Source organism: Cetorhinus maximus, chromosome 12 (genome assembly GCF_964194155.1).
Source record: "Cetorhinus maximus chromosome 12, sCetMax3.hap1.1, whole genome shotgun sequence".
Classification (NCBI taxonomy): Eukaryota; Metazoa; Chordata; class Chondrichthyes; order Lamniformes; family Cetorhinidae; genus Cetorhinus; species Cetorhinus maximus.
Window position 1 is genome coordinate 70,195,091 of NC_135890.1, and position 21,627 is coordinate 70,216,717.

General features: G+C 41.5%; 1 protein-coding gene across 1 annotated transcript in view; it reads left to right on the top strand.

Annotated features, from left to right (window-relative positions):
* The window catches only part of sfi1 (SFI1 centrin binding protein), a 105,301-nt gene that overhangs the window by 39,733 nt on the left and 43,941 nt on the right, over nucleotides 1–21,627 (top strand). Inside the window, exons 11-17 of the mRNA XM_078553843.1 lie at nucleotides 228–323; nucleotides 1,790–1,866; nucleotides 3,008–3,110; nucleotides 4,469–4,565; nucleotides 16,623–16,783; nucleotides 18,257–18,331; nucleotides 19,060–19,134. Of these exons, the coding sequence (XP_078409969.1) occupies nucleotides 228–323; nucleotides 1,790–1,866; nucleotides 3,008–3,110; nucleotides 4,469–4,565; nucleotides 16,623–16,783; nucleotides 18,257–18,331; nucleotides 19,060–19,134 (684 nt within the window). The remainder of the gene's footprint in view (nucleotides 1–227; nucleotides 324–1,789; nucleotides 1,867–3,007; nucleotides 3,111–4,468; nucleotides 4,566–16,622; nucleotides 16,784–18,256; nucleotides 18,332–19,059; nucleotides 19,135–21,627) is intronic.

Consider the following 21,627-nt stretch of genomic DNA (forward strand, 5'->3'; position numbering starts at 1 on the left):
AATGATGGGCAACAGGAAGACTCCAATGCCTGTGGCATGATAGCTAAACAAGAGTTGGTACCCTCAGGGAAGGATAAATAAGAAATAAAGGGATGATATATTATTGATTAATTTAAATGAAGCAGAGAGCAGAAGACTTAAAGTGCTCATTCTCCAGCATAAATTTATAGTGGTGGAATTGATGAATTTAACACCAGTGTGTAAAGATTATTTTTTACACTTTGCAGTTTGTGCAGAAAAAGCGTGAGAAGTGGAAGAAACTCATGTGTGCAGATATACATTATCAGCAAGTAGTGCTGTCCAAAGCCTTGCGTGAATGGAAGGTGAGTGACAGTGTAATGCGGGACTGATGGTAGCCCCTTGTTTTAGTCAGGAGCAAGTAATGTTTTTATACTAAGTGCTGAATGAAGGTACATTGTACTCTACACTCTTATAGAAACAAAGATGCCCCTCTTCCTATCAGTTTGGGCTGGATTTGAACCCATGCAATGTCAAGTACACAGACCAGGATTTAGAATATTGAATGTCAGCATAGGCTGCCAGTTACATTGGTATTTATTCAGGCAGGGAAATTTAGGATTGATGCTTGTGAGTGTGGTGGAATGTGGATCCATGCATTAAATACATATTGTAATCAACGCCTATCTATCAGTCTAAGTCTCCTGTTGTTATCTGAAATATAGACAGCATTTTTATTATGTCAAATATGTTTTTTTCCAAGTCTTTTTGTTTGAAGTGATATTTTTACGTAATACAAAACTTTACAGCATCTTAGTAGCACTGTGCCTTACATCCCAGAAGGACCTCTGTTCCATTTCTGATCCACGCTGAGATTTCCACCCTGAGTTGGGTCAATAATAGAGCTTCCACAATTGGGCTTAGTGCCTTTGAGGGTGTAAAAGATCAATCTGGGATTCCTGCACCCATGCTGGCAGATGCATGTGATTTTCCCACTGAGGCTTCAGGCCAGAAGTAGCTGGTTGTTTTTAAGAAATTATACAATGGCACAACTTCCATTATACAGTAAGATCCAAGGGGCAAAAAAACAAAATTGTGCTCAAGTTCCACTGCAGCCAGGTGAGGAAATGGAGCATTTTAATCTGTGGGATTTTTTGTTGGATTCTTTCTTGCTGGCCACAGCAGACGAAAGTTTGAAATTTGTTATTGCTGGATTTTTCTGCAGGATGCAGATAATACACACTCCACACTGACCAATAGACATACCTGGGAACAAAACCTTAATACGGACCAGTTAATGTCCTCTATTGACATTGGAACCAGTCTCCTAGATTGTTCAATGCTTGGAACTCTCAGTGGATCAAGCAGCTTCTTTCAATTTAAACATTCTGTCACCCTGGACATCTTTTAAAGTAACAGATTTTAACTATGTTGAAGACAGGAGCGAGATTTCTGAGTGGAGCAAGGCCATGGTTCTTTGCAGATCGTTTGACTGAAAGCTCTGTAACTCAAGAACTGCAGTTTGTAGGTTTATATTTGGCTGTGTCTTCACCTGACAAGTCAATCTGAACTTCCCAGGGATACAAGCTTGGTCAGACTAGTCTGTGGCAGTGCTTAGTCACGCAAGAACTAAAGCAAGTTTGATGGGCAAGTTTACATTTGAGGATTAGTGCAGGAGTGTCATCTTTATTGCTTTTGACATTTTGAGATTAGTAGAAGTTTGTATTTCTTTTACTTGTTCAATGTTCATTAAATTTGTCCAGTAATTCCAAAATTAAAGCCTTAATGTGATCCCGAAAGCTGCATTACACAAGTCTTGCCTGTTATCTAGGTTTATCATCGGAACACACAGCAGATCCTGCATAAGGTGGATAAGAAGGAGGAGAAATGGAGAAGCGATTTGTTGAGGTAATGAACTGTTGCAATACTGTTTCTGCACTCTCGATAAATGTGACAAATAATGTGCCAAATGTACTGTGTGGATTGAAGTTCATATGGTAGAACCACATCACTTCATATCATTCTATCTATAGCTCCCATTTTAATTCATGATTGAAACCTGCAAAATAAAATCTTGCTTCTGTGACACCTATTACTGCAGAACAGAGTAGGATATTTTTCTAACCCACATGCAGACTGGGAAGATGTAATTTGGGTCAGAAGTTTATTATGGGCTATCCAGCCCAACGCAACTCATCCCCCAGCCTTGACCTAGTTTCCCTTGTGATATCCAATTGGTTTTCAAATGATTCCAGGGTTTTACTTCTACTGCTCTCACAGGAAGTCTATTTGATGTGTTGATCACTCTTATGAACAAGAACCTCTCCGAAAGGGCAAATGACAAAAACTTGAATTTGCCTTTTGCAAGTTTGAGCCTGTATCTCCATGCTCTATTCTCATAATCAAAAGTAATTTTCAGATTGTTTGCAATTTTGCATCCCCCTTTAAGTTCACCTTACGGATGTCTCCTTTCAAAGCTGAAAGCTCAAGTTTCTCCAATTTTTCCATGTAACTGAGACCTTCAAGACCATGAACAAGCCTTGTTGCTCATTCCTGTACTGCCACCAGTCTGCCTAATCTTAGTGTCCCAGGGACCCGGTGCTCCAAATGTGGTGTGCTTGGAGCATTAAACAGTTTGATCACAAACTCCTCTCGCTAATATTTTATTGTTCTGTCTATTTCATTCATGTTCCATTGGTTTGGTTGAATATAGCTGTGCATTGATTGGATATGCTGAGTGTTGAGCCTACTTCATCCTTAGCTCTTTTGACTTCATTCTTAGCTATTACAAAACCATCCACACAGTACTTTAGTTTTTCGTTTCCATTCAAATGCATAATATCCTTACAATTTACATATTTCGTCCAACTCAATCTTTAATTTCTGAGTGCCTCTTCAGTCACTGGTTTGTCAGTATTATTTGTCATTTATATGAAGCCCTTAACAAGTATGGAACATCTCTCAAGATTTTATCTTCTGCTTTGCTCGGACCAGCACATGGAGGGTGGGTTATTTACTGTTTTAAGCCCTTTTTTTCTTTCTCATCTAGATTTTCTTTCTGCACCTGGAAAGAAAATGCGCATCTACTGGCTGATGAAGCTCACAAGACTGCCAGAGCAGATCATCATTATCACCATGTGCTTTTATCCAAGGTGCAGCTCAGTTTTATTGATGAAAGAAAGATGCAAGAAATTTTTTGTGCTAAGTATACTTGAGAGAGAGGCATTTTTACAAACCTACTCCAGCTTTTCATTTTCTTTTTCCCTGACAGCATTGCTTGCCATCAAATTTTAACTTGCAATTCTTGTTTACATTTTAATTTTGTGGGTTTGTTTCTTTTCCCCCTTCTTTCCTGTGAATGGGTACTACCCAAGAGGTTAAGTTCCTCGCAGTAGCCTCTGTCAATGCCCTCCATTGCCAGGGTGTTGGGAAGGGCTAAAGGGTAACTTAAGGTCACTAACTTTCTGCTCTCACTCCCACCCACATATTTCATTAACACGGGCTTCTGCTTAGCAGGGAGGGTGGCTGCATTGCTCAGTGGAGAACTGATTAATGCCAGGAAAGGTCCTGAGTTTGATTCTTTAATGCTGTCAACTGTTATCAGCTGGGGAAGTGGTTGGGTGCCACAGTTGACCTGAACATCCCTTAACAGTGTTGAGGGGTTTAAGGAGACCACAAAAGGATAAAATTCAGCTAGGTGTTCCAGCTTTGTTAAGCGCTTGGGGTGAGCAATTATACCTCAAAGATCCAATTGCCTGCTGAATAATTATTTGGGTGAAGATTGACAGCACCATTGGATTCCTATCCCATCAAGAATCGGCACCATTAAGAGAGGGAAAGGTGTGGGCATGAATAGTAATGGTTTACACTTCATTGGAAAGTGGCTCACTTCTGCTTTGCATCTGTACAGCATGACCTGGCCAAACTCAGTGAGGTTTTCCTGACATTCTGTGAAATATCATTGAGCTAAGCTGGGCTCTGGAGCTAAAATTAGATTTTTAAAAATTCTTTAATGGAATGTGGGCATCACTGGCAAGGCCAGCATTTGTTACCCATCCCTAATTGCCCTTAAACTGAGTGGCTAGGCCATTTCAGAGGGCAGTTAAGAGTTATTACATTGCTGTGGGTCTGGGGCCACATGTAGGCCAGATCAGGTAAGGACAGCAGATTTTCTTTTCTAAAAGACATTAGTGAACCAGATAATTTTTTTTACAACGGTTGCTGATAGTTTCATGGTCACCATTGCTGAGAAGAGCTTTCAATTCTAGATTTTTATTCATTGAATTTAAATTCCACTATCTGCAGTAGTGGGATTTGAACACAGGCACCCCCCCGAGTAGTAGCCTGGGCCTCTGAATCACTAGTCCAGTGACATTACCACTATACTACTGTCTTCCCCTGTACATATCTCACTTTGTTTTTTATATTAAGTTTGCTGACTTTGGGGGTTGCCAGGGCAGGGCTGTTTTCCTGAACTTGTTGATGGTTCTGTGACTTTCTCTTTATAAAGGTTCTTGAGCACTGGATAGATGCAGTTTCACTTCAAGTGTATCAACGACAACAGGAGGAGGAACTTGTGCTAGAAGCAAGACAACATATTGGTTTTCGTAAGTGGCAAAATACAATTCCTGTGACAATAAACTGCACCAGGAAATGTTCAGTGCAGCTACCCACCCTACTTCTTTAAATTTTGGCATGACAATGTGACCAATCAATAAGTTTTATACCGGTTTCACTTGTCTTCAGTGAGAATGGGTGAGGAGATCCCTGCAGAACGTCTTTATACTATATTAACAGATCTATGCTGTATATTTGAGTTGTTCTTGTGCAAAAATGTGAAGGTCAAACAGCCCTCCTTCAAAGATGTTTAACGAAGCTTTAAACAAATAAATGCTTAGTGTTAGATGCTGTTTATCCCAGAGTGCTGAGAGCGCAAGGACACTGACATTCAGGAGAGAGTCATTGGCTATTTGAGAAGTACCAGTATGCTAATGTTCCAAGATACATGCAGTGAAAGACCTATGAGTCTTCAATTCTGTGTGAAATAATAAAATAAATCAATTATCATGAAGAAAGTTGAAGAATATCTGTATACCAATAACAACCTATCAAACCGTAGCCCAATGGTCTTAGATGGCACAGATCCTGCCTGACAAACCTCCTTTATTCCTTTGAGGCGGTGACGAACCAGGTAGACTGTATGAACCCTTACTGTTTCCTCCTGTGACCCTGGTATGGGCCTTCGAGTCCGAGGGTGCAGAATTGAGCTTCTTTGGTGCAAACTGATTTAGCCATCTCTTGTCAAATCTGGCTGGACCACATTAAACATTAATGGTCCTTGCTGTCTTCTGATGAAACAGCCAAGGACTCAGAGCAAAGACAACTTTGGTATTTTTCTACAACACATACCATCTCGTTAAAATGCTGATCCCTGATTCTTCCACCCTTGCCTCCAACAGCAAATGTAAGGAACTCATGGACTTTTTTGCCTTCAAGATTGAGGCCATCCACTCTGCTGTCTTTGCTCCATCCCTCCCTTGGTGGATAGGCTTTGGGGAGTTAGGTGAGATACTCACTGCAGAATTCCCAGCCTCTTACCTGCTCCTAGCCACAGTACTTATATGGCTGATCCAGTCAAGTTTCTAGTCAATGGTGACTCCCAGGATGTTGATGGTGGGGTTTCAGCAATGGTAATATCACTGAACATCAAGGGGAGGTGGTTAGATTCTCTCTTGTTTGAGATTGTCATCACCTGGCATTTGTACCAATGATACTTGTTATTTACTAGCCCAAGTCTGAATGTAACCCAAGCCTTGCTGCATGCAGGCACTGGCTACTTCAATATCTGAAGAGTCATGATCATTGAGCTGTGAAGTCAATAAGTTGCACACATTTTTGAAATTCCTAATGGTAGCATGGAGACTAAAGGTGACCCTAATGTAGTATTTGCATAATTTTACACACCCATGCGCACTTGGAGAAATAATGAGATGTCATGTAAAATGCTTATTGCAGCAACAGTCATAGGGAAAGTATACCTCATGAACACAGGATCAGACTTTATAATTTAGATCTATTCATAAAATTAGCTAATAGCTTATCATTATTCCCTCCAGGCCAATGGGTAAATTCTGGAAAGAGCCACTAAAACGAGATATTGCCATTCTCTAGTCTGTGCTGAGTTAGCTAAGAGGGGAAGAGTCAGTTGGGGTTTGCTGGTCCTGATTGTTATCAAGCGCTAACTTGCTTCATCATTTGTTTTGTGGAACAGAAAGAACTGGATTGGTGTTAGCTGTGGTACCCTGCTTGGCCGGGTAGCTTGCCATCATTCACTGGTGTGCACGTATGAAGAATGAGCATATGGGTGAGGTAGCAGAGCCAACTGGCTCTCATGGAACTATAATCCAGTGAGAGACAGGATTTTCATGTGGGGAGGGGAGAAAATAGGAGCATTGCGGGCAAAGTGTTTAAAAAAAAATCAAAGCTTTTGCTGAAGTAACCCAGTAGCTGAGCACTTGTTTTCTTGGAGGCAAAATTGTGACATCAGATTATCATTGCACACAAACCTATGATTGTGATCCATATAACACTAATTTATTTCCTAGTACAACTCCCGTGCTGTCTGTCATTAATCCTTTCAATTTGTTTCTCTCTCTATTGAGAACGCCTCATAAATTGAGTTCCAGGCTTCTGCAAAGCCTGACCTCTGCAAGTCAAGAAGGTTTCTGGTTGCCCATGTCTACCTGCATCAATCAGACTATTCGTTAATTGACTCTGAGGTTTCGCTCCAACAGCCTTGGGCCTCTCCCAGTTTTCTCTGTCATTTTCTTACCAATAGCCCTCAATTTGCAAAATAAAATATTTAATTAAAAGGCATCACTTTTATCAGTAGCCTGTGTTGAGGCCTGGGTGGAGACCTGACAGAAGCTAATTTTGTTTTCTCCCTGTGGAGTATATTATGTTTTTATGCAGAATTACTGAGAGTACAAAAAGAAAACGGTTGATTAGGAATCAGAGAAACAGAGACCGCTGACACTTATTCAGTTGAAGCACTAGTAGATCTACTATAGATTTTATATGGATCAGTCTTGAGTTTTAGCTAGCAATTGAAATTTTGTACAGATAGTAGTTGATCCATGAACTTGCTCTGGTGGAACCTAGGCCAGATCATATTGGTTATGTATGATAATGAATGATAATTAAAGAATAATGAATAAGTAAAAGAATTTCTATAAAAAGACATTGAAACCATTATAGGCGATGACTAACAGTCAAGTGTAACAAGTCTATTAAATTTTGGTATTTGTGTAAAATGGGTGATTTTGAAGGCTTAAAAAATGTCTTGGTCTCTGAAATATTTCTGCTGCAACTCACAAGCATTCTAATTAAATGTTAATTCTTTGTAAAGTATCAATTTAAGGGAAAAAAGATTACACATTAATATGGAATTGAAAAATCTATATGGTTTACAAATTGAAGGGCCAGTTATTACAAAGCATTGACTGAATTTCACCCCGTGTTTCTTGCACATGGTCTTTTAACTTTAGATGCAGCAATAAAACCATAATTTGTGCAAAACTAAAGCAAACAACATATTTAGTTTGTTCTGTAAATGTGTGTATAGACTTTCAAAAGGCATTTGAAAAAATTCCATGTAATACATAATTCCACGTTAGCAAAATTGAAGCCCATGGAATTAAAGGGATGGTGGCTGCATGAATACAAAATTTGCTAAGGGACTTAAAGCAAAGAGTATGGTAAGCAGTTTTTTTTTAGACTTGAGGGTAATAAACAGTGGCATGAATCTGTGTTGGGACCATTGTTCTGATATTAATAGCTTGGACTTGCATGTACAGGGCATAATTTCAAAGTTTGTGGATGATATGAAACTTGGAAAGATAGTAACAATGAGGAGGATAATAGACTCCAGGAGGGGACAGTTTAATGAATTAATTTTGGGAAGAAGAATGAGGAAAAGCAATATAACCCACCTGGCATAATGTTAAAGGGACTTCAGGAACAGAGAGCTCTTGGGGTGCAGTTACACAAATCTTTGAAGGTGACAGGACAAGATCGAGATGGCAGCCCCATCATTACAGTCAGGAGGGAATTGCCCTGGGAGTCTTCTACATGGATCCCATGAAGTCTCATGGTATCAGGTCAAACATGGACAAGGAAACTGCCTGCTGATTACCACTACTGTGCTTCTTCAGCTTATGAACACCACTTGGAAGAAGCACTGAGAGTAGCAAGGGCAGAGAATGTACCTTGGGTGGGAGACTTCAATGTCCATCACCAAATGTGGCTCTGTAGCACCACTTCTGACTGAGTTGCAAAAGGTACAAGTGAAGTGTTTGCAACCATCTTCAGGCAAAAGTGATGATCCATCTCGTGGTTCTCCTGAGCTGTCCACCATCACCAAGACTGGCTTCCAGTCTTCAGCCAACTCAATTTGCTTCATATGCTATCAGCAAAGAGCTGGATGTAGCAAAATCTATGGGCTTTTTTGGGGGAGACTAGAACTAGTTTTCACATCAACATTGACAACACCCAGCTCCCTCATGACTTCTTCACGCCTCTGACATCAGGTACTGAATGAGCAGAATTTTTTTTTGTTATATATTGAGGAGACTGCTGTCATTGTCATTAGTGCTTGCGACACACTCCATTCTCGACCCACTGACTCCATCTCTCTCTCTCTCTGGCAACTGTCTGAGGCTGAACCAAACAGTTTGAAACTCAGTCATTTGGCCCTGAGATGAGCTTCCAACCACATATTCGTGTGATCACTAAGACTACCTATTTCCATTGCCGTAACATCATCCAACTGCGTCCCTGTCTTTGCTCATTTGCTGCTGTCACGCTCATCCAAGCCTATATTATCTCTAGACTTGACTATTCCAACATACTCCTGGCCAGCCTCTCTCGTTCCATTTTCTGTAAACTTGAGGCTGTCCAAAAACTCTGCCCATCATCTTACTTGCACCAAGCCCCTTTCACCCCTGTGTTTGATGACTTTCATTCGCCCCCGTTAAGCAATGACTCAATTTCAAATTTGGCATCCTTGTTTTTAAATCCATTCATGGCCTTACTCCTCCCAATCTCTGCAGCCCAACAATCATCCAAGATTGCTGTGTCCCTTTAATTCTGGCATCTTTGAACATCCCTGATCTTAATTGCTCCACTATTGGTGGGCATGCCTTCAGCTGCCAAGGCCTTAAGCTCTCTTATCTTCTTTAAGATGCTTCCTAAACCCTATCTCTTTGACCAAACATTTGGTCATCTGCTTTACTATCTCCTTGGGGTCTTAAAAGAGGTGGCTGTAGAGATACTGGATTCCTAGAATCTGGTAAGGTCCCAGTGGATTGGAAAACCACAGATGTAGCACCTCTATTCAAGAAAGGAAGGAGATAGAAAACAGGATACGATAGGCCAGTTAGCCTTGCATCTGTCATTAGGAACATGCTGGAATTCATTGTTAAGCAAGTACAGGAAGTGTGTCCAGCAGCAGCTCCTGGAAGCTCGGGTTTCAGAGCTGGAACGGCGGCTGGGGACACTGGAGTATCCGTGAGTCTGAGAGCATCGTGGATAGCACGTTTAGAGAAGTGGTCACACTGCAGCTGAAGGGACTTGAAGGAAGGGAATGGGTGACCACCAGGCAGTCCAAGAGAAACAGGCAAGTAGTTCAGGAGTCCCCTGGGGTCCCACTCGCAAATCGGTATTCCATTTTGGAGGCTGGTTCCTCCAGGGAGTGTAGACAGAGCCAAGCTTCTGGCACCACAAGCAGCCTGTCTGTACAGGAGGAGAGGAAGAGCAATAGTAATAGGGGATTCTATAGTCATGGGAACAGATAGGTGCTACTGTGGCAGTCCATGTGACTCCAGGGTGATGTGTTGCCTCCCTGGTGCCAGGGTCCGGGATGTCATTGAACGGCTGCAGGGCATCCTGAAGGGGGAGGGTGATAAGGCAGAGGTCATGGTACAAGTTGGTATCAATGACATAGGTAGAAAGAGGGGTGAGGTCTTGCATTAAGAATTCAGGGAGTTAGGCAGTAGGCTAAAAAGCAGGACCTCTCGGGTTGTAATCTCTGGATTACTCCCAGTGCCACGTGCTAGTGAGCACTGAAATAGGAGATTAGCGCAGATGAATACATGGCTTAAGAGTTGGTGCAGGAGGGAGGGTTTTAGATTCCTGGATCACTGGGACCGTTTCTGGGGAAGGTGGGACCTGTACAAACGGGACGGTCTACATCTGAACCAGAGCGGGACTAACATCTTTGTGGGCGGGTTTGCTAGTGCTGTTGGGAGGAGTTTAAACTAATTCAGGGGGAGGGGACACAGAATGTTAGCAGAATAGGAACACATCATAATACAGTAAAACAATCAAGTCAGAAGGGAGTACAGCTGCATTAAGTTTCAAGGGAGGAAGGCAAGGCTGGATGGCCTCTACTTTAATGCCAGGAGCATTACAGGTAAAATGGATGAGTTAAGGGTGAGGATTGACACATGGAATTGTGACATAGTAGCCATTACAGAGACGTGGTTGAGGGGGGGGGCAGGATTGGCAGCTCAACATTCCGGGATATAGAATCTTCAGGGGAGGGGGTAAAAGAGGAGGAGGCATTGCATTATTAGTTAAGGAGTCAGTTAAGGAGAGATGATATCTTGGAGGGGGCATCGAATGAAGCTTTGTGGGTAGAGGTTAGGAATAAAAAACGGGCAGCCACATTGTTAAGTGTTTGTTACAGACCCCCAGATAGTCAGCGGGAAATTGAGGAGCAAATATGTGCACAATTTGCGGAGGTGTGTATAAACAATAACAATAGGGTAATTATATTCGGTGATTTCAACTTTCCCAACATTAATTGGGATAGACATAGTGTTAAGGGCTTGGATGGAGTGGATTTCTTGAAATGTGTACAGGAGAACTTTTTAGGTCAATGTGTAGAGGGTCCAACAAGGGACGGTGCAGTGCTGGACCTAATTCTGGCGAATGAAGCCGGACAAGGGGCTGAGGTGGTGGTGGGCGAGCATTTTAGTGATAGCGACCACAATATGGTACAATTTAAGCTTGTTATGGACAAAGCAATAGACAAGTTGCAAAAAAACGTTTTGGATTGGGGAGAACTGATTTTAGTAAAATAAGGCAGGATCTGGCCAAGGTAGACTGGGAACAGCTACTTGTGGGGAACTCTCCAGAGGAACAGTGGGGGGTGTTCAAAAAGGAAATGGGGAGGGTACAGGCTCAACATGTTCCCTCTAAGGTGATAGGAAGGAGTAACAAGCCCAGAGAACCATGGATGACCAGAGATATTCAGGATACGATGAGAAGGAGAAGAGGCTTTTGGCAATACAAGGGGAGCAAATTAGCGGAGGCATTAGTGGAGTACAGAAAGTGCAGGGTGTAGCTTAAGAAAGCAATTAGGAGAGCAAAGAGGGAATATGAGAAAGCTTTGGCTGGTAAAAGTAGGGAAAATCCCAAGATATTCTATAAATATATCAATGGGAAGAGGATAACTAGGGAAAGAGTAGGGCCCATTAGGGACCAAAGGGGCAATCTATAGGTGGAGCCAGAGGACATCGGTAGAGTGTTGAACGAATACTTCACATCCGTCTTTACCCAAGAGAAATGAGGTTGAAGGTATCGAACTCGGGGAGAGAGACTGCGAGGTTCTTGAGCAAATTGATATGGGGAGTGACAAGATATTGGAGGTGTTGGCAGGCTTAAAAGTGGACAAATCTCCAGGTCGGGATGATTTGTGTCCCAGACTGCTGAGGGAGGCAAGGGAGGAGATCGCAGGGGCTCTGACCCAAATTTTTAATTCCTCTCTGGCCACGGGGGAGTTGCCAGAGGACTGGAGAACAGCTAACGTGGTTCCGCTATTTAAGAAGAGTTGTAGATATAAGCCAGGGAACTACAGACCAGTGAGTCTCACGTCAGTGGCAGGGAAACTATTGGAGAAAATTCTGAAGGAGAGAATCTATCTCCACTTGGAGAGGCAAGATTTGATCAGAGATAGTCAGCATGGCTTTGTCAGAGGGAGGTCATGCCTAACAAATTTGATTGAATTTTTTGAGGAGGTGAGCAGGTGTGTAGATGAGGGTAGTGTAGTTGATGTAGTTTATATGGATTTCAGCAAAGCCTTTGACAAGGTCCCACATGGGAGACTTATAAAGAAGGCAAATGCACATGGGATACAGGGTAATTTGATAAGGTGAATTCAAAATTGGCTTAGTTGTAGGAGACAGAGGGTGATGACAGAGTCTGCTTTACTGACTGGAAGCCCGTGTCCAGTGGCATACCACAGGGATCTGTGGTGGGTCCCCTATTCTTCGTTATTTATACAAACGAAATAGATGAGTATGTGGGGGGTAGGATTAGTAAGTTTGCGGATGACACAAAGATTGGCCGGATGATTAACAGTGAGTTTGAGTGTCTTGGGCTACAAGAAGATATAGACGGGACGGTCAAATGGGCAGATAAGTGGCAGATGGAATTTAACCCTGAAAAGTGAGAGTACACTTTGGAAGGAGTAATTTGACAAGGAAGTATTTAATGAATGGCATGACACTAGGAAGTTCTGAGGAACAAAGGGACTTTGGCGTGTGTGTCCATTGATCTCTGAAGACGGAGGGTCATGTTAATGAGGTGGTGAAAAAGAGATATGGGACACTTGCCTTTATCAATCGAGGCATAGATTACAAAAGTAGGGAGGTCATGTTGGAATTTGTATAGAACCTTGGTGAGGCCACAGCTGGAGTACTGTGTGCAGTTCTGGTCGCCACATTATAGGAAGGATGTGATTGCACTGGAGGGGGTGCAGAGGAGATTCCTGGATGTTGCCTGGGATGAAACATTTAAGTTATAAAGAGAGGTTGGATAGGCTTGGGTTGTTTTGGTTGGAGCAGAGAAGACTGAGGAGCGACCTGATCGAGGTGTACAAGACTATGAGGGGCATGGACAGGGTGGATAGGGAGCAGCTGTTCCCCTTAGTTGAAGGGTCAGTCATGAGGGGACACAAGTTCAAGGTGAGGGGCAGGAGGTTTAGGGGGGATGTGAGGAAAAACATTTTTACCCAGAGGGTGGTGATGGTCTGGAATGTGCTACCTGGGAGGGTGTGGAGGCGGGTTGCCTCACATCCTTTAAAAAGTACCTGGATGAGCACTTGGCATGTCATAACATTCAAGGCTATGGGCCAAGTGCTGGTAAATGGGATTAGGTAGGTCAGGTGTTTCTCACGTGTCGGTGCAGACTCGATGGGCCAAAGGGCCTCTTCTGCACTGTGAGATTCTATGATTCTAGTAGCGGAACATTTAGGAAGCCATAATCAATATAGTCAGCATGGTTTTATGAAAGGGTAATAGTGTTTGACAAATTTATTACAGTTCTTTGAGAATGTAACAAGCAGGATTGATAAAGGAAACCATTAGATGTAGTGTATTTGGATTTCCAAAAAGGATTTGATAAAATGCCACATAAGGTTACTACACATGATATTCAATAACAACTTAAAAGATGGGATAGAAAGCCATATATCCAAATTTTCTGTTAATGCCAGGATAGGCATATAGATGAAAGCATAAAATTACAGAGAAATATTGATAGATTAAGTGAATAAGCAAAAGTATGGAAGATAGCGTTTCAATATAGGCAGGGCAATTTTTAAATGATGAAAAGCTACAAACAGTCCAGAGAGACTTGGGGGTACACAGATCATTAAGATGTCATGAACAGGTATGGAAAATAATCAAATAGGCTCATGGAATGCTGGCCTTCACATCTAGCGGCACAGAATTGAAGGGTGTCGAAGTCATGCTGCAGTTCTACAAACCCCTGGTCAGACTACACTTGGAGAACTATGAGCAGTTCTGGGCACTGCACGATAGCAAGGATGTATTGACTTCGGAGTAAGCGCAGCATAGATTAACTAGAATGATAAAAACAAAAAACTGGATGCTGGAAATCCAAAACAAAAACAGAAATACCTGGAAAAACTCAGCAGGTCTGGCAGCATCGGCAGAGAAGAGCAAAGTTCTGTTGAAGGGTCATGAGGACTTGAAACGTCAACTTTGCTCTTCTCCGCCGATGCTGCCAGACCTGCTGAGTTTTTCCAGGTATTTCTGTTTTAACTAGAATGATGCCTAGGCTCCAATGATTAAGCTACCAGGCGATATTAAACAAATTAGGGTTGTATTCCTTGGAATTTAGAAGGGTAAAGGGTGATTATTCCATTGAAGTTTTCAAGATATTGAGGGTAACAGGGTAGATTGGGATAAACTATTTCTGCCAGTTGCGGGGAGGGGTCTAGGACTTGGGGGCATGGCCTAAAAAATTAAAGACTGATCTTTCAGAAGTGAAATTGGGAAACATTACTTCATGCTGAGAGTGGTAGAAATTTGGAATTCTTTTCTGCAAATGACAATTAATGCTAGATCGATTGTTAATTTTAAAACTGAGTTTGATAGATTTTTATTAGCCCAAGGTATTAAGGGATGTGGCAAAGGCAGTTATTTGGAATTAAATCCCAGATCAGCCATGATCTAATTGAATGGCGGAACAGGCTTGAGAGCCTAATTGGCTTACTTCTATTTCTGTGTTCCTCACTTGTCCTGTCACCTTATAAAGATTTGTGTATATGGAAATTAAGGTCTCTCTGCACACATGCACTTCTCAGAATCATGCCATCTATAGTATACTTCCTTTCTATATTAGTCCTCCCAAAGTGCAGCATTTTACACTTGTTTGCATTGAACTCCATCTGCCATGCTTCTGCCCATTTCACCGTCCTGGACATGTCATCCTGAAGTCTATAATATTCCACATCATCATCTACTTTGCTAAATTTCTGATATCTGTAAACTTTATAATGCTGCTCCATATACCCGAGTTTAGGTGGTTGATAAAAATTGCAAAGACCAATGATTCCAAAACTATCCTTTGGGGAACAGTAATGCCAAACACCTCCCATTCTGGAAAGAATCCACTCACCAAAGATTCTTTACTTGCTGTCACTGAGCCAATTTTGTATTCATACTGCCACTTTCCCCTTAATTCCAACGACTTCCATCTTTTTAATAAGCCTCCCATGTGACAATTTGTTGAGTGCCTTTTGAAAGTCCATATATACATCTACTATACTCTCTTGATCTTCCTTCTCTATTACCTCATCAAAGAATTCAGTTAAGTTAGTCGGACAAGATTTACCTTTAGCCAATTCATACAGGCACTCCTTGATTAACTCGTGTCTTTCCAAATGAAAGATTATTTGGCCTCTGATAATGGTTTCAATAACTTTGCCACAAGGGATGTTAGGCTGACTCAACCTGTAGTTTAGTTTCCTGGTTTACCCCTCTACCATTTCCTGAATCGCAGTATGGCATTAGCGGTCGTTATGTCTTCTGGCACTACTCTATCCAATGACAATTTAAAGATTGTGACCAATACGTCTGCGTTTTCTACCTTTTGCTTCTTTCAGCAACCTTGGATGCCTTGGGGCGATGGTGTGCGTGGAAGATTTAATTATAGATTACGTTACAGTTCTAAATTGAAAGGATTTACTAGATGATTCTGGGACTTAATCTAATTGACTTGAGTTGAGGAACAGAGGGGAAGCTGTCACATGAGCTGTTACATGGTTGGGAGTTTTTAAATAGTGAACAGGAGCTAGATGAACAAATTTGTTGGCAAACTCCAATGGAGTGTAACAAAATATTAGGAGATAAAATATTAAGAGACTTTCAGTATGCTGATAAGAGACTTTCAGTATGCTGATATATACTGGGGAAAATCAAAGAGAAATGTCTGATATGCATTCAGGGGAACTTTCGTAATCAATATGTCTCCAGTGTAACAAGGAAAGAGGCAGTGCTGAACCTCGTTCTGGGAAATGAAGTAGGGCAAATTTAATGTGTTACAGTAGAAAACAATCTAGCTAACAGTGACCACAACATAATTTAGTTTAGAGTAATTATGGAAAGAGACCAGAATATATCGAAGGTAAAGTTGCTCAATTGGATAAATATTGCTGAAAAAAGAGACATGTCTAAGCTTTTGGTCTTGCACTCATCAGGACATCTAGCAAGAATACCAATATAAGGGGAAAACAATTTATACTGTATGTGAAGAGAGTGCTGATTACTTGGCAAGTGGCGTTGCCATGGAGAATGTACTAGTGATGGTGACTAGCAGTTAACTGCCAAACATTATTTGAAATTTAATCCAGGCAGCTTGACCCTGATTGGTCAAGGCTGTCACTTATTTTGTTTAGCTGAAAGACCCAAAGGGAAATCTGGGCGGTGGGAGGAGGAGGAGGTGGGTGGGGGGGGGGGGGGGGCGGGGGGGGGTAGCAGCACAGGGTGACAGAGACTGGTAAAAAGCAGAAGCTAAGAAATGACCTCAAAGTCTAGACAAACAATTGACGACTGCCTGATGCCCCAGTTCATACCCAAGAAACTAGTCAAGATAAATTACAGTCGCAGCTCCTGGATGTGGTGTTGGAGTGACAAGCTATGATGTTGACTGATTTGTATCCTGCGCTACATTACAGAGTTGTGTAAAATCTTCAGAACAGTTGGTGCTTTAGGACCATCCCATCTTCAAGGCTGATTTTATTCTTTTTTCCTATTGAGCAGAGATGATGATTTATTTATTTTCACCTGCCCTAGTTCGGCTGCAGCATGTGTTTTCCCACTGGAAGCAGCTCAGTCGAAGTTCAGTAACTCAACGAGGCAAAATGGAGGCTGCTGCCCAACATTGTGGACAGAAGATGATGATGAAGTGCTTGTTGTCCTGGAAGCAGCATCATGCCCGTTGTTTGAGGGCAGTGGTGAGTACAATAAAACTGTGCTTGGTACAACAGGTACAGACCAAGTTAAAGGGAACCTGGAAACGATACTAAATAACATGGTCATAATTTGGGATTAAAAATTCAACTTCCCTTTTCCCATTGGGAATGTTTTCTGAGTTAATTTCTAAATTATTTCTTCTTTGACCAGCTGACCTGTTACTTCCTCACTGATGGCCTGTTGGCAGCTCATCTAACTGAAGGCTGGGGCCACTTGGACATAGCGTATTTTTCGTTGCATAAGCTACAAAGCTCTTCAGAAATTTCATGGAATGCTTTTAGCATGCTTTCTTTTTTGTTTCCAGTTTTCTCTCTGAAGAGGGTAAGCCATCCTGGGGTATGGTTTAACAGACATTGGCAGTCACCATCTCCAAACGTGAGCCTGTGTTATGTATTTAGCAGTATTGAGGAGAGGCATCTTCATAACTTAAGCCCCAGGCTCTGCTCAGTTGATGTCCATACTGGGCTCATTGGTTTAAGCTCTCCAAAGCCCAGGGACAGGCAGGCCAGATTTTGTTTCTGCCTGCCTGATGCATTATGTTTCTGCTGGGTCACTTAACCCCAAGTGTTGCAGATCAGCTACAGAGTTGCACAAATGATATCCATGATGAGCTTGTGGATTGGATTATAAAACTGGCCAGCTGCAGGGTGCTGATTTGTAAGCAGAGTTGTGAAATATGAAATTACTCATTGGCATATTGTGGCTAATAATAGTAACAGCCTCCCTGTAGTCTTAACCAGTGCAGTCTGTGCATGCTCAGAAGAGTCAAAATAATATTGTAACTATGCCGCCTTATTCACAGCAGCATAGTAATTAATCATCAAAGTTTCTTGTCAAAGAGTTTTAACCTCTGCTCCTGACACTTTCACGGTTCCATGTAACTATCAACCCTCCAGCCCCTAAGCTAAGAAATGGGGAAAAATAATCATGTGTTTGATCACCATCCAGAAATGTGCCATTTATGGAAAGGAGAAAAAACTTGTAATTATCTGGCATCTTTCATGTCGCAAAGCACTTCATAGCCAATGAATTGACCTTGAAACGAAGGCTCATGCAGCAGCTAGTTTGCATGTATGGAAATTCCAAAATAGCATTGTGATAAAGAGCCAGTTCTTCTGTTGAATGAGGGATAAATGTTGGTCAGGACGCCGGCAGAAATTGCGCTACTCTTCCACAAATAGTGTCATGGGATGTAGATTTGATCCAAGTGGGATTGGGAGTGCCTGCAATATCCTTCATTGCTGAATAGTTTGGTGGCATTATGTAAGTTTATACATGAAGAATAGCCACTTGACAGCTGCTTGCATCTGTGAAACTGTTTGCCACTAAGAAGGAAAGGGAGAAAGCTTTCCCATGTTTTTGACCGATTATATCTTATTGTAATGATTTTCGTTGTGCTTGCCTGTATTGTAAAAGAGACAGATGCAAATTTTTTGTTCTTGGTTGTTTTCCAGTTGTTTCAGAGACAAGGAGATTGGTTTCAAGCACAGCGACTCTGTAGATGCTACTTCACAAACTGGAAAGTAAAAGTAAGTAGTAAATAGGATACTTCATATGCATGGATTTCATTCATCCCTTACGTTTATCTGAGTTTAATTTAAGCAACATAGTAACACACCAATCTGCTCCAAAAGTTCAGATAATCCTGAATTTTGCCTTTTTGCTCCCTCCCTATTACCATTCTGTCTACATTTGACTGCTATTGTTTGGAGCCTCTTGGCCACTGATTCTTCAGTTAGTCGATTCTGTTGAAAGGATTAGTTCATGGGTACAACTCGGTGCTGCCACTAATTTTTAAGGAAGTATCCATCCCTTTGTGATTTTGTCTACATTGAGTCTGGAGAAACAGTGAAGCATGAACAAAAGGAAATAATCAGCCATGGTTTCCACCCCTGATCTTCTAACCTGGGCTTAGGTGTACAGGAAAGGAAAAAATTGGACTTGGTGCAATGCTCTTTCTGCCCGCTTGGTTGAATAGCTTGCCAACACTTGCCAAGGCATGCACAGGAAGAAAAATTTCTATTTGGGTGATATACCTGGTGAGTCACTTTCCTCAGACAAGTAAAACTTGCCTTGCTGATAAACATCTTGCCCTTTCCTTCTCTCCACTCTGAGAGATAAACGATAGGGAAAGTAGTCAGAACACAGTAGAATGAAGACTGCAGTGAATTTACATGTATATTAATAGCTTTTCTCACACAGCACACCTCTGCAGTTCATACAAAATCTCATTTGATTTACTTCATTTTGCCTGCAGCTGTTGGCAAAACATTGCGAGGACAAGCAGACCGCAATAGCTTTATGGCATTGGTCTCTCTCACTTCAGGGGAAGGTAAGAGACAACAAGAACTAAACTTTTAATTCCCATCTAAACTTTCACAAACATGAGTCTAATTTTCTCCGTCACATTCGAAACACGGGTTATAATTAGAAGGTGAGTATATATGGCAAGTGACAGCACTTGTTTACCACCATGGGTAATCTACCTGATCTTCAGTAATGCTCCAGTGGGATTATTGCAGGACTCTGACCCACTGACAGTAAATGCTGATCAGCTGGATCATGGAACAAATTAAACTGGAACAAAACTGATTGCTACTGATAACCTTCAGGCAAGATGTGAACACTCCGTTTATAATAATGAATGTTATAAAAACTGGAGGTGCCAGATGGAACTCTGGATGAAGAACAAAGGCAGCAACAGCGCCCACGCAAAAGCTACCACATGCTGTATCGATAGTGCATTGGTTTTAAGAGCACTTCTTGGTACAGTAGATGATCTATAAGTGTTTGAAGTTCTGGGGAAAAAAAAGCATTGAAACTGTTCAACACTCTACCCTAAACATTTCTCACCTTCTAGATTGCTGAGTACTTGTAGTGGGGGCACCATATTATTGAGCAGTTGGGATGTTGGGGACCATGCTTTCAGCTTCTGCCTCCTCCCTCCTGTTAGTGAGTTTCCCTTTTAGTCTCTTTTCAAGGTAGAACAACTCAAATTCTTTCAGTTCTGTCTGGTCCTATCTTCCTTAACCTCTCCAAGGAGTTGAAAAAGTTGAATGCACTACCCTGCAGCATTGTCTCTCTTTTGTCCCATTCTGTGGTCCAACTTGTCACTATCTAAATTTAGCCAGCAACAGCATTTCTTCCTACTGCTGCAAGTTATCTCTGAATCAATACAATGCTTCCTGTTAGCCCTAAACGACATGATTTGCAGATAAGCTAGGAAATTTATCTATAGCAGTTCTGCACATGGCTTGCACTCGTCACATCTCTCCTTTCAAATGTTATGCTGATTTGCTATGAACCTGATTTGCAGTACTGATGAAGAGCAATCGAATTCGCAGTATTTTTGGTTTTAGACAAGGACACCATAGTGATTTTTGTTTTCTATTGGATTGTCCTTTGCTATAGCTTCATAGCACTGGTTGTGAGCCTCTTGAGATTCATGTAATATAAAACTCTCAGTCGCTTTTCTGCTCAACGGTCTTTAATTTGGACCCCTGTATAGTGTACTTTAGGCAACATTGGTCCTCTGCACTTACATAACTCTACCATAGCATTTATCCATATTAAATGACAGCTGCTAGGCCCAGGCCCTTCCCTCAATGCATCTTGATATGACTAGGCATTTTTCTCATCCAAGGTCCTAACATTCGCAGATCTTTTTATTGTTTGTGAACCTGCAGATAGTCCTTCCAGTACCTTTATATAGATTGTTAACATAGACTGTGAAGAGTTTCCAGCCTAACGCTGATCCCTGTAAGACTCTCCTAGTAACTGGTCTCTATAGAGAACCACTACCATTAATAAAAACCATCTCACTTTGAGAATACAACCAGTTCTTAAGCTAACCTGAGACCTGCCTGCCAATCCCACAGGACTGTTTCTTATAGGGGAGTCTGTTGTTTGGTAGTTGCCAAAGGCTGTTTGAAAATCCAAGTATGTGACATCAACTGTGATAATGGAAGGTAGAAAGGCTATGATATGCAACATCATTTGAAAAATGTGATGTGACTAGTGCAAGCCAAGTGCAGGACTTTTATAGATAAATTTCCTAGTGTAGAGCTTTCACTTCTGGCACAATTGGGAAATCGTACCCAACATGTGTTCAGAATTGTGGTGGTTGTATCACAGTTCAGGTTTCTGCCAAAACATCATTTGTATGATCACAAATAACATCTTCCTTGAACTTTAGCAATTGGGCAGCACAATAGAACACATTTTTTTTCTTTCTACTAAAAGGTATTTCTTGATGTGTTTAAGATAGTAACCTGGTGTAGTTTTATTACCACAGCTGTAAATGAATTTATCTAAAAAAAAAAGCATTTCAGTGATGGTGGCAAATGCTGGCTTTAAAAAAAATCTATATTGAGCCATTATGATTTTCATTGGTATGCACAGGCTAGCTTCTTAGTAAATTAAGTATTTTTTTGTATGAAAATACTTTAAAAGGTGCCTGCTAGTACCTGTGTGTAGAAGAAAATGAGTGCAGCCGAAGAGCCTTCCCCAGCTAGCGCAAAAGGCTTATGGTATCCATTCCTTATTGTGTAACTTCAGCCGCTGACTCAAATCATAAATTCTCTGCCAATTCCTGGCCCCTACTTGCTAATTTGCTTACTAGTTTAAATTACTGCCGAAACCATCTGAATACTTTGCAACAGTCATTTCTATAATGGCAGCAAGCAACTTCCTCGACACTTTGACCCCACGTTTAAAGTAAACATCAAATGATACTATGGCCACCCAAAGTAAAATTCACTATTGCTTCACAGTGTCATGGTTTGACTGCTGGCACCTTGTATATTTCCATCTCAATATTAAGACA